This window comes from Quercus robur, chromosome 7 (genome assembly GCF_932294415.1).
Source record: "Quercus robur chromosome 7, dhQueRobu3.1, whole genome shotgun sequence".
Classification (NCBI taxonomy): domain Eukaryota; kingdom Viridiplantae; phylum Streptophyta; class Magnoliopsida; order Fagales; family Fagaceae; genus Quercus; species Quercus robur.
The window spans coordinates 1,078,024-1,091,649 of record NC_065540.1 but is presented as its reverse complement, the minus strand read 5'-3'; the positions used below and the strand labels follow the sequence as shown (position 1 = coordinate 1,091,649).

Sequence of the window (13,626 nt, the reverse complement as noted above, 5' to 3'; positions counted from 1 at the left end):
TTTGCTTCTACATCATCAGTTGCAAGTTCAAACCCACCAAAAGTATTTCGAACTAATCTACTTTTTCAGTGCTGCTGTATTCATTCATAATTGAGGAAGTGGGCAGAGGCTCGGGACAATATTGATCTGCTTCTTAAAGTTGTTTACCTTGGTGAGAATGAATATACCTTGGTTAGGAGCAAGATTTATGGCCTTTGTTCCTTAAGCTTGATGTCCGCGAGTTTCATGCCTAACTTTAAAGTTTAAAAACTCGGACCAAATTTAGTTATTTTTGCCTCTTTTTAAATCATAAATCACTAGCAGCACGTGCAAAGCACCTGCTTGGTTTATTGGAGGATTTCATTCTAGTATTCTACCAATATCACTTAGCACTAAATATATGCAAATTACAAGGATATATATATATTTATATAGTTAATAAATAAATAAATAGATGTGGAAGCCTTATTATTTCAATAGCACAAATATATATGTCAAAGGGTCGGCTGGTATGCTAGCCAAACTCGGACTCACTCTTAGTTCAAGTTTGGCAGGAAAACAGAGAATTATTACATTTTTATTTTTCACAATAAGTCTTACTTGGTAAGTTGGTGAGCTTGAAAAGAACTAATTACAGCTGGCTGAACCTCACAGTTCATGTGAAAATGAAAGGATGTCAATCATGGTTCATCGTTTGCCACATGACAAAAGTTGTGGTTTTACCGTTTTACAATTACTCATGTACCGGTGGTGAAAAGCCTTCTCAAACAAGACCGGATGGTGGGTTGGTAATGGAAGAGCTGCTGGAATTTGGCAGGACAAAATGATTACCAAACCCAACCACGTACAAATTTATTTCTCCTGTTGAACTTGGAAGTGCTCAATCCGAAGAAGCAAGAGAATGCGAGTTGATTGATCCTGATACCCGCTGGCGGAAGTGGAACTAAGTAACCATTATTTACATCCTGTCTTCCTTCCAATTGATGTTGAGAGCGTAAAGAAAATCCCCCATCCAATTTTAATGTTGCGGATCACATCTTTTAAGTAAAAATGAGGCCATCCAAATTTACTTGGAATCACAGATTAAAGGGAGAAAAATGACATTTGTGGAATTCGTTCACCATTGGCCTTTTTTGAGATAGTCAATGGAGCTGAAACATCGCCTGATTATAGTGGATAAAATGGAGAACCTTCCATTCAAATCGGAGTTACTCAGCTCCTTTACTCTAGAATCTTAGACTCAGGTAAAACTAATGTCCCAATTTAGTCTTCTCATGAGCTGGCCACCCTAGCATAAGATTTGGCTCCCCCAACTTTTCTTTGCATGTTTTCATGTTTTGTCCATTAGTTTTTATCCATCTTCCTCTTAACATGTTAACTATCCATATTTTTACTAGCTTCTTTAGTTGAACTTTTTCCTAAATACTTTATAGCTTTTACCTTTCAGTCACCCCAAAACTTTTTATCACTTAGTACTCTCATATTCTCTTCAATTTCACTTTATTAAAACTCTTCCTTAACAAAGCATATCTTAAGAAAAAATTATATCTTCCTTAACAAAGAGTTTTATAATATGAAGTTATGTGAATTTTGAGAGGTAAACAATTCTTGTTTTGCCTTTTCATTTCTATTATAGTTCAATCTTTATTTATTGATCTTATGATTATGGTTAATGGTTTTCTTATTAAGTTAAATTTGTATATATTTGAGAGGTACAAAAGTGATCTTGAATTTATTTTTTTGGTTGAATTTAGATTCAATTTATTTTATGGTTGCTAACGGTTATTTTGTTATATTTAATTTCTATTAATATTATTTGTTCTTGCAATGTAGTCTAGCTTTATTATATACTTATATTTTATTTCTATGAATATTATGGACTTATAAGTGTCTAAAGGAATAGGAAAAACTCTAAGAGAGAAAATAAATGACCATAAAATGATCAATTGGTTGTTTAGTTTTATTAGTATTTTGGGTACTAAAAAGAATTACATTGATTAAAAATTTCTAACAAAAATTTTGCAGCATACTTCCAAGTTAATTGAAAGACCTTTGTTATTATTTTTTATTTGAAAACTAATGCCTGATATATATATGAGAAGGGTTATAGATACAAAATTTTTCATATTTATTGATGTGACTAATTGTTAGCTATAGGTATTAAAAAAAAAGTGATATCTGCCGTGGGTGTAGGCTTAAAAGAGAACTAATAAAAGCTAATATGAGGCAAATCAAAGTAAAATTTCTAGCTCCGTCCTGCCTAGACTTATTCCTTATCGGTTTTCTTTCTCTCTTCTGGCTTTCATCCAGTTTGATACACAAGTCTACCTCACACTCAATATTATCAGATGATGGGGACAATTCTAGTTCAATCACTTGATCGTGTAATAATCAACTCTTTAAGGAAATAGGTCTCATAGATAAAGAAGTTGCTGCCACTCATACAGTTCATTAGATCAGCACATTAATTAAACTATATTTTGGCATCATGTTGGTAATGGAGAATGAAGACATTGGGTTTTTGTTTTTAGAGTGGACCGCCCGCTTTTGGTCAACAATTTTATGCTATATGTATACATCAACATTTTGATAGATGGCTACAATAATAATAATAAAAATTTTTATTGGTAATGTACACATATGATATAGTGCATCTTAAATTTATGACTCTACTCTCTCATATTATGTTAGGACATATGTGAGAATTGTTAGAGACATATATTATTGTAAACTGGTTAATCCTTTGACAAAATGCACTTTACTTGTAATTTAGTAGATCTAGGATGAGTTTAGTATTTCAAGAAACATATTGTTCAAGTCAAGTATTAAAGCCATGAAGATTGGACCAAGAAACAAGTGAAGAAAAGCCGTTCATTAAAACTGGACAGAAGTTGGATAGAAAATCTATCGAGATCTACAAAATCAAAATTTTCAGATTTAATTTTCGGCCCAAGCTGATGTGTATGTGTAAGGTTTCTTTTCTCACAACCCTAGACATATATAAGGCTTATTTTAAAGGCCGTCACATATGTATTGAGTGACTATACATGGAGAACACATACAAAAAGTGACCTAGTGCCTTATTCTCTCTGAAAGAAGGTACTACGTCTTTGCACCTTAGAGTTTTGTAATCAAGTGCTTCTTGATCTTCATTGTTGATAAAATAAAGAACTTTGCAACACATCCTTAAATTGGTGTGTTAGTCACGTACTGAGATTCGTGCATCATTAGTTAATCACGTATTGTGAATCGTACATTGAAAGGTAGTGTTCATATATTGAAGAGTTCAGAGGTTCTGAAGCGATAGAAGGTTTCTACTGTAATTTCATCTGCGAGGATTGTAGAGTCTAGGGACAAAAGTTTGGTACTAGATCTGAAACTTCTCTTTATTATAGTGGATTACTTTTCGGGAAGGTTTCCCGCCAAGTTTTTTACTGTGAAACTAATTTATTTTATTGATTTCTCTGGGTCATCATATCTTGTCTTATTTACTATTCCGCTGTGCTTGATATTGACATGGTATTGATGTTAGTTTGTTTTAACAAGATTTATTCATAATAAATCTAATTAACAACTTGGATTTAAAACTTATTAATTCTATCAACTGGATTCTAAATTTCCCAACATATTATTATCTATATATTATTATTATAAGAGAAGAAAGTATTAAGTGAACTATAAATCATTTGCAGGGCACTACAATAGTACTATTGTTATAAATTGATTATTTTTTTTCTTATATTATTCCTAAATAATTTCATTTACAATCTATTCATTTCCTTTCAAAAGATAAAATGTTTGATAATTTGCAACTCATTGAAGGATTATTTACACTGTGTTTGGTTGGAGTTGAGTGAGGGAAAAGAAAAGAAAAGAATAAAGAAAAGTAAAAGGAAAGAATAAAGAAAGGGAAAAGAAAACATTTCTCTCATGTATGTTTGGAAATAGGGAAGGAAAGAGAAAAGAAAAGAAAAGAATATGCTTATCCAACCTTTGTTTGATTTGCAAAGGGAAGAGAAATGAAAAGAAAAATATATAATTTTTACTTTTATACCATGATAAAATAGAGAAATGACAAAGTTTAATTACAAAATTGGTTGTAATTTAAGGCTACAACTTTATTCAATGAAATATACATTATTGAAAATCTAACCATTGAGTTGCATGTTCTTTATGCTCTCAATACATATGTCAAATTTTGTATCAATCAGATATTTTTACTATATGATTTACAAGCTTATATTTTATGCATAATTTTAAACTACAAAAACTTGCAATTTAAATAATTTATTGATAACATAGATATTGATTTTTAACTTTCTAGAAATTTTGCAAGTATAGAGGTTATAAGAAAATGTAATTCAACGGTAGATTTGTCAAAATTCATATACAATAAGAAGATAATGAGTAAGGTTGTAGTCTAAGGTTACAACCAATTTTGTAACTAAACTTTATTCATAAGAAATGGATAAAAGAGTTAATGAATAAAATTGCAATTTTCAGAGCCAACTAAAATTAAAAAAAAAAAAAAAAGTGGCTAGAATTTTTTATTACTGATTTCTCTCCATTTCTACACAAATTGGATAGATTATAAGAAGAAATTATAAGGTTCTCATGGTGGACAAGTGATGTGATCCACCATTCCACTTAAAAACTCCCACCTGTTTAAAATTGCTGAGTCATAATCAGTTTTTGTTTTAAAAAAAAAAATTTAACTCAGCAATTTTAAACAGGTGGGAATTTTTAAGTGGAATGGTAAACTACGTCACTTATCTACCATAAGGACTTTATAATTTCTCGATTATAAGAGTTGTCCTAGTGGATTGATTTTTTTTTATTCACTTTTTTTTCTTTCTTTTCTTTTCTCTCATACCAACCAAATAGCAGAAACTCTATCTTTTCCTAATTTCTCTTCCTTTCCTTCTTTTTAGCTATTCCAAATGTGGTGTTAGTGTCATTATCAACTGACCTGCAGGCTGCACATTGGTTCGTTTCATACTATTCATGGTGAACTATCAATTCTAGGATAACATCTTGAGTACCCCATTTTCAAGAAAAAAAAATTTATATGCATCAAGTATACGTAACACCCCTCTCATATTGAGGTAACCCCTCTCACATTGGGTACCTCACAGGTATGAGACCAACCTCTATATAAAAGGGACAATACATATATTTGATACACATACCTTCTCCATTTCCAAGCTACTAGCACTGTAACAGGCTTGAAACTCGAAAAAATAAATTCACCTTTCCTGGCATTATCTAGGAAATATGCTATAGGCACCATACACCATAAAAAGATCAGTAAATATAGTTGTTGGATTGAGATCTGACTATTGCACCATGCAATTAACATCTCATGTGAAATATAAAAGTTGATAGGGTAATTTTTTTTCATAATTTTTTAACTTTTTACTTTTCATCCTATCAATTTTTACATTTCGCATAAATATAATTACTACATAGTGTAATAGCGTTAGGCGTTTAGCTATTGTACTGGATCCCAATCCATTTCTGTTTTACATGGGAGCCTAGTGGTATTAAGTTATTAACGGAGATAAATATTTATGTTTTCTATACACAAAAAGAGTAGATTTCCATTTAGTTGAGATGTTTGAATCATTCAACCAAAAACAAAACAAATTTTTTGAATCAAAATATTTTGTTTTGTTTTGTTTTTTGTTTTTTGTTTTTTTGTTTTTTTGTTTTTTGTTTTTTTATAATAATGCCTTTTTGTCCTTTTTAGTTTAAAATAATAAATAAAAAACGGAAAACAAGAAGACATGGAACTGACCTCACTCATGACGAAAATGCATTTTCCTACTTTCCTTAACAGCTCTATCTCTAAGCCAAGCACCATGTTCCTTCAGCTATTATATGTCTCTCTAATCTACTGACAGCAATGCCTCCCTCGTCAGCTGTATATAGTATTACCTTTTATTTTATTTTTTTTATTTTCTATGTTCTCACTTCAAAATCTCTTTCTTTAAGTTCAAAAAACCAATAGGCAAAACCTAGGAAGCACAAATATCAATATAGATATAATACGGTGATACAAATAATTTTTGAAAAATTATAACATAAAATGACCAATACGATACCGATATGACATGAATACAACACAAATTTAACACAAGAATGACACCTTAATGAAATATCTGTGCTTTTTAGCTGAACTTTTAAGGGTCTTAAATTGATCCAGGGGAGGAATAGAAATGGCTGATCTGCTACAGTTTTACTAGGCCTCGACTGAGATTGGCTGGTTGTGTCCATTCCTTCCCAGCGGAATCCACATGTCAAATGCATAACACCTAGGACTTGGAAAAGTAAACAAAAGCACCATTAATTGACGAGAAGTTCTGGTACCATAAACTAGTACATAATTTTGTACACAACTCATCTATGTGGCAAGTTGTGATTGGTAGAGAGGTGATGGTGGGTCACCTTTTCACCAACCACAACTTACCACATGGGTGAGTTGTGCACTGTTTGTGGCACTAGAATTTTTCTTAATTGACGTTGTTGTATTGTAAATTCACACACAAAAATATCATTCAATGCGACGCGGTCCTTGACCTCACCAGCCACCACCACCAAAGTTTCCTCCTATGGCCCCCTCACCGTACCCAAATAGACACTTAACGTTGACTCAGCGTTCACATTATTGATCAAAACGTTTTGGTTTGGCCCTTCTTTTATCCCAAAATATCACTCAAAAAAGTCATTTTTTATTTATTTATAGAGAAATCTGAGAAACTTCCTTTTGCTTAAGTGGCAACACAGTATTGGCTTCTGAAAACTTTGAGATATGGATTGGTGCCTTTCACAATAGTTAGGCACCATCATGAAAAACAAAAATCATGATTTAAATATTAAACAGGAACTGTCTTATCTCTGTCAATAAATGTTTTTTGCAAGGATTATTTATATCAAAATACGCTACCAGTCTTTACCCACCTCAAACAGACCCAAATTAGTTCTGCAATCCGATGATGTATTCTTTGTTACTATGTTTAAATAAAATATTAGATGTATAATCAATTAAATAAAAACTATTTGATTCTGCTATAGATTAAGACCAATATGGGAATTGTTTATTTTTTTTATTTTTTATTTTTTATTTAATAAAAAGACCAACATGGGAATGAAGGTGTGAGTGTGACCATATTTTAGACCTTAAGTATTTAATATTTACATGTAAATTGTCAGAGCAAAGTTTGGGTGCTTAAGGAACAGGTGCTTAGTCTTTAACGTTATACTTTATGTTCCCCAATTGAATTCAATTTATACAACTGTATTGACCAATACAGTAAAAATAGTGTTATCTTCTTTATATAGGGTAATTAAATTCAATCATATAGTTGTTCAATGAGGTTGTTCATTAGTTAATGCAACCACATGGTTCAATTTGATCGAGGAACAGTACTGCATTTTTGGGTCACCTGAAATACTCATGCAGCAGATGATTTCAAGAGCAAACTTGGCCCCCACTTGTGAACTTCCTAGCTGAAAATACTCAAGCTAGGCTTGATATTTTGGATGGATCTGTGCTTGCGCATTGTTTGTTCACATACAAAAAATACCAATAACGTAAGTCACACTAACTGATTGAAGTCGATGGCTTCTTCCAGGAGAAAGATATGCAATGAGAGAATGGAAAATGGAAGTGATTTAACAGTAGGCAAGATGAACAAGTAACAAAGTACTTGGCCGCAAATTTTGTTTTTATTGGAGACGCTAGACTACACGTAACACCTTACGGAAACCACAGCAAATTAAATGAGAAAGAAAGAAATTACTGATGTCAACGTACAAGCTATCACAGCAAAATCCCTCTGGACACCTCATATCCAAATTTTATAAGCTATCAATAAAAGGTGCGAGAGTGAGACAGAAATTTACAGATGAAAACATATCCAAGCCATGAAAGGTTATTCAACTGAAGATATAATGACTTTTATAAATAACTTGATTCCAATATAGGTTGAAAAGAATCATTACAGTCAAAAGCTGAACGGATTCATGGGCACAAATACCATAACAGTTAGTGAGCAAAATTTGCAAAGACAAATGTGAGATGCACAATTTGTTTCATAGAATACACTGTATGGTACAAAGTTAGTAAAACAATGAAGCACCAACCATGGCAACAATGCCTACAAATTTTAATAAACGCCTATCTCAAGTCAACATAAGATCATTGCCTCCCAGGTGAGGGCGAAGGCAAACACGAACCTCATGTTCTTCAGGCCCCACACGAAGTTTTGGCACTATAATCTCAAGCACAGATCCTGGCCCATCATAATAAGCTTCTATGTTAGCGTCTTCGGGAATCCGGGTTGAAAGTGAGATTTCTCTAACAAATTCCCCTGGAGGGCAGTGTTCAGAAGATGGATCTGTAAGCTTGAAAGTCCTATCATGTCTCTTGATAAATGGCATGCGAGATGTGCTCACACAAGATACCTTTATGATACCACGAGTGAGAGTATTCCTCCAAGAAACTTTCACCTTCTGAAGATCCACAAAGGGCAAACTGACAATGATCAAATATCCTTCTTCATCCTCATAGATTGTTTTTGCAGCTGTAACAGGCCCATATACATTCTTCATTACCCCACTAAAGTCATTCAACCAGAGTGGCTCATTATTAGGGTGAATTTCAATATCCGGAATTTTAACAGCCAAGTAGCAATCATCATCATTCACATGTGGGAAAAAGTCCTTCTTCCTCTTGCTGCTGGGTGATAGGTCCATCGCATCACCATTGCTATGATTAGACAGCTGAGTAGACAAATTCAGGCCAGAACCATTAAGCAATTTTTTTGAGTTGGAATTTGAGGCAGTCTTTATTGGAGGAGCTGGCCTCTCAAGCTCAAAGTCTGTGTTAGGCAGGTTTCTCCATGAACTAAAATCACTTGCTTCTGTAGGGATTGTGAAGTTCAAGTCCCTGCCCGTGAGTTCCATCCACCTCTTCCGCTCTTCCTCATCAAGACCCATAAGATTGGGCGCTGGAACAACCTCAATCCCATGCACACACTGGGGATTCGACAGACCCCTATAATGCTTCCGTTGCATCCTGTGAGATCGGACAAAACCCCTATCAACGCTGAATGGAAATGGACGCTCACCTTGACGAGAATGTCCATTCATGTAGCTCCTCAGCTGCATCTTGCCCAATGCATTCTCTGGCCTCTCCTTGAATACCCACATGTACATATTCTCCATGTCATGCTGAACCATGAAGACATCGAGCTTGAGATCAGATTTGTCAAACCCAGACACTCCATTGCTGTCCCGGACAATCTTGGCTTTCGATTTCTCATTTAATGAGGGTTTAAAGTAAAAGCTAAAGAAAAACCAAGCACCCCAAATACTATCAATCCGCTTGGCACATTTCCTTCCAGCCTTGGGGATATTAAGGAAAGTCTCAGTCTCATAGACTTGTGGAGCAAGCCCAACATCTAAAATATCACAGGGCTCCGAATTCCACGATGGCGGAGGCGGGCTGCGTTCGGCTGACAAGGGCAAATTGATGTCGGGTGGACGGGACAGTATGATTTGCCGATTCATCTCCAAATCTAAATCGTCGTGGGAGGAGGCGCTGGAATCCATGGACAAAATGGTGGATGGATGATGATTCTCCATTGAAAGGGCAGTGATGAGAGAATCTACCATTTCTCAGCTCATCATCTCCTTGGTTGTGTCTGGTGAAGTTGAAATTTTTGCCATCCCCAATACAAACAATTCAAGAAAAACAACCTTTTTACAAATACCTTCAATCAAATCACTCAATCCCCAGTATATCTCCCCTCCATCAAAACCCTAGATTTTTCAAATCAAATAACAAATTCCTCACAAACCCACATCAACAATAACATAATTATTCAATTACCCCAACTCAAACAACAACAACAACAACAACAACAACAAAAAGATAATTTTTTTTTCTGAAGTATACAAGCAGTATCAAAACTAAAAACAAAAACCCAAAAAATAGAAAATAGAAAAAAAAAAAAAAAAAATAACAGTTTTCTCTTCAATCTCTACCTATGGAGAGAGAGAAGGAGACTCAGAAAACGCTAAAGAAAGACTATATCCAACCCTAGCCCAAGAATCTCCCGAAATCCTCCAAACACAGGTGGGAAACACTGAATCCAAACCATCAAATCCATCAAAAAAAAAAAAAACACTTAGAGACTACTTTTTTATTCTTTTACTTAACTACTACTACTACTACTACACACACACACTAAAACTATATAAAAAAAAAAGCTTAAATATCCAACCCAAGAAGAAGATTGGGGATCTTCAAAGAGTACCTTTTGGGATAAGCATCAGAGAATTGAGAGGAAGAAGAGGGAGCTCCAGAAGCGAACATGATGATTCTCATCTCCACCATATCATCATCATCATCTACAACGACCATTTCCTTTCTCTTTCTCTTTCCCTTTCCCTTTCTTTCCTTTTCTTTTCTTCTCTCTCTTTTCTTTTGGGTTTTTTTTTTTTTTTTTTTTTTTTGTTGGTTGTTGTTTTTTCCGTCAAAAGAAACAGAGGAAGAGAAGAGTGAGAGTGGAAGAGAAAATAAAAGCTGTGACACAGCGTCTCGTTTTAAAGACAACAACCTTGAACCTTCGTTTAGTAAAAGCCCGCACGAGATAGCACCACGTTTGATCTCTCACCGTTTGTTTACGGTGACGGTGCACTTTTTTGGGCTAATGTGTGCGTGTGACTTCTCATTTCTGAGGTCAATACTTCTCAACAGAGAGCTGTGGTTTGAGATAGCTGTCTAGTCTAGTGCTTATCATCTCGTACTCCTACCAATAGAGAGATTTTTTTTTCCTTCTCTCCTTATCCCTTTTTCTTTTAAAATTGTTTTTTTTTTTTCAAACTTTTTAAAAAATATTATCTTTTTCTATAAGTACAAAACTACAAATACAAACACAAATACCTTGATTCAAGGTTATATCAGCTTGAACACATATCGAGGGAAGCCAATAGTCATGCAGATGCTCTCTCTAAACTTGGAAATTCAAGTTTTGGTAATTCTGTTATTTTTAGGATCCGCTACTTGTGGTGGAAAAATTTCTATTCTTGAATGAGGAGGGAGTTTATTGTAATAGACTTATGACGTTGTAACTGTTTAATGTTGTGCATTTTTCTACCAAAAAAAAATATATATATATATATATATATTGTGGGGCCCGACAACAGATGGGCCAGATCCACCTATTCACAGGAATATTTAAGGCCCAGGTCGAAGAGGATAGTAGTCCCAGCCCAATAAACGCAAAACACCAATGGGCCATAGAAACAGCCGAGGAGGGTACAGCCCCCGGCTAGCCGAGAGCTACACTAAGGACAGGGGCAAAAACGGCATTGGGATAATCTTATAAGAAATATAAAAATATCCAGGAAAGGCTGCCCAAACTACCTGCCCTAGACGGAGCTTTGCCTATCACAGAGTCGTGTCTCTTTAGCCTACTCAACCACTCCCAACAACTCAGGTCTTAAGCTGATGGGACAAGTGTCAGGCTAGGAAAGTTCGACCCTACACGTGGACGGAGGAAATTGAATGCATGCTAATATAAAAGGAAAGTTTGCAACCTAAAGAGGGGGATCCTTCCGGAAAGAAAAGGACCAAAAAGGGGTGAACACCTCGAGATCATGTATGAACAACTCAACAGATCCACAGCCGAGTAAACATGGCTCAGCCTTTCGATCCCACTCTCTACAAATGATATTGCACGGGTTCATTTACGTGCGGACCCAACCATGTTGCGGTCCAACGCAAATCGTGTCCCTACAATTGGCGCCGTCTGTGGGAAGGCTTGCATGTTAGCTCGAGCGGTGGCGAACAAGGGGCTATGAAGGTGGCTATATCACCGGCGACATGTTGCTGATATTCCAACATAAGCTCTTACTAGGGGCTACGTTCCACGTTGTCAACGACGTGGACAGGCCTAGGGGCTTCAAACACCAGGCCAGCTCCCCCACCTTATTCGAGGAGCTAAACCTCCAGAAAACAAGCAAATAAAAGAATCATACAAGTTTTGGACAGAACCAAGGCCTTGCATGGTCCTCGGACCCAAGCCTCTGGGGAAACCAACTACTTAAAAAGAAGCATACAAGTTTTGGACAGAACCAAGGCCTTGCATGGTCCTCGGACCCAAGCCTCTGGGGAAACCAACTACTTAAAAAGAAGCATACAAGTTTTGGACAGAACCAAGGCCTTGCATGGTCCTCGGACCCAAGCCTCTGGGGAAACCAACTACTTAAAAAGAAGCATACAAGTTTTGGACAGAACCAAGGCCTTGCATGGTCCGCGGACCCAAGCCTCTGGGGAAACCAACTACTTAAAAAGAAGCATACAAGTTTTGGACAGAACCAAGGCCTTGCATGGTCCGCGGACCCAAGCCTCTGGGGAAACCAACTACTTAGAAAGAAGCATACAAGTTTTGGACAGAACCAAGGCCTTGCATGGTCCTCGGACCCAAGCCTCTGGGGAAACCAACTACTTAAAAAGAAGCATACAAGTTTTGGACAGAACCAAGGCCTTGCATGGTCCTCGGACCCAAGCCTCTGGGGAAACCAACTACTTAAAAAGAAGCATACAAGTTTTGGACAGAACCAAGGCCTTGCATGGTCCTCGGACCCAAGCCTCTGGGGAAACCAACTACTTAAAAAGAAGCATACAAGTTTTGGACAGAACCAAGGCCTTGCATGGTCCTCGGACCCAAGCCTCTGGGGAAACCAACTACTTAAAAAGAAGCATACAAGTTTTGGACAGATCCAAGGCCTTGCATGGTCCTCGGACCCAAGCCTCTGGGGAAACCAACTACTTAAAAAGAAGCATACAAGTTTTGGACAGAACCAAGGCCTTGCATGGTCCTCGGACCCAAGCCTCTGGGGAAACCAACTACTTAAAAAGAAGCATACAAGTTTTGGACAAAACCAAGGCCTTGCATGGTCCGCGGACCCAAGCCTCTGGGGAAACCAACTACTTAAAAAGAAGCATACAAGTTTTGGACAGAACCAAGGCCTTGCATGGTCCTCGGACCCAAGCCTCTGGGGAAACCAACTACTTAAAAAGAAGCATACAAGTTTTGGACAGAACCAAGGCCTTGCATGGTCCTCGGACCCAAGCCTCTGGGGAAACCAACTACTTAAAAAGAAGCATACAAGTTTTGGACAGAACCAAGGTCTTGCATGGTCCTCGGACCCAAGCCTCTGGGGAAACCAACTACTTAAAAAGAATCATACAAGTTTTGGACAGAACCAAGGCCTTGCATGGTCCTCGGACCCAAGCCTCTAGGGAAACCGACTACTTAAAAGGAAAAGCTGTGTTACATGAACTCTCTAGTCTGCTTTTGAACCCTTAATACTAAAGGGAACAGTATGGGATGGATTAACGGGTTTTCCAAAAGCACCACCAAAGTCACGCAACGCTTGGTCGTGCCCTCGGATGAATTATTCAGAGTTCGTCACCCTTAGACGATATTTCCACGCTTATTACAGAACGTTCAATCGTTATCTCGGTTAGTTTCCTAAGTTTAACTTACTATGAGTTATTATCATGTCTGATAGCGTCCATAGATTAGAATTAGTTGGATCGGGTTTCAAGAGTCCTTGCTCTAAATACTGCCG

The 13,626-nt window shown here is 36.4% G+C and overlaps 1 protein-coding gene across 1 annotated transcript; it reads right to left on the bottom strand.

The window, feature by feature from the left end:
• Window positions 1-7,913: 7,913 nt before the first annotated feature.
• LOC126691622 (uncharacterized) lies at window positions 7,914-10,735 on the bottom strand. The gene is made up of 2 exons (XM_050386665.1): window positions 10,302-10,735; window positions 7,914-9,804 (listed from the first exon to the last, which is right to left on the bottom strand). The coding sequence occupies exon 2, from the start codon at window positions 9,655-9,657 to the stop codon at window positions 8,164-8,166; it is 1,494 nt and encodes a 497-aa protein (XP_050242622.1). The 5' UTR covers window positions 9,658-9,804; window positions 10,302-10,735; the 3' UTR covers window positions 7,914-8,163.
• Between the last annotated feature and the right edge of the window lie 2,891 nt (window positions 10,736-13,626).

Bases quoted from the DNA above. Each gene is read 5' to 3' on its own strand.
- LOC126691622 (XM_050386665.1), bottom strand. From the start codon at position 9,657: ATGGTAGATTCTCTCATCACTGCCCTTTCAATGGAGAATCATCATCCA.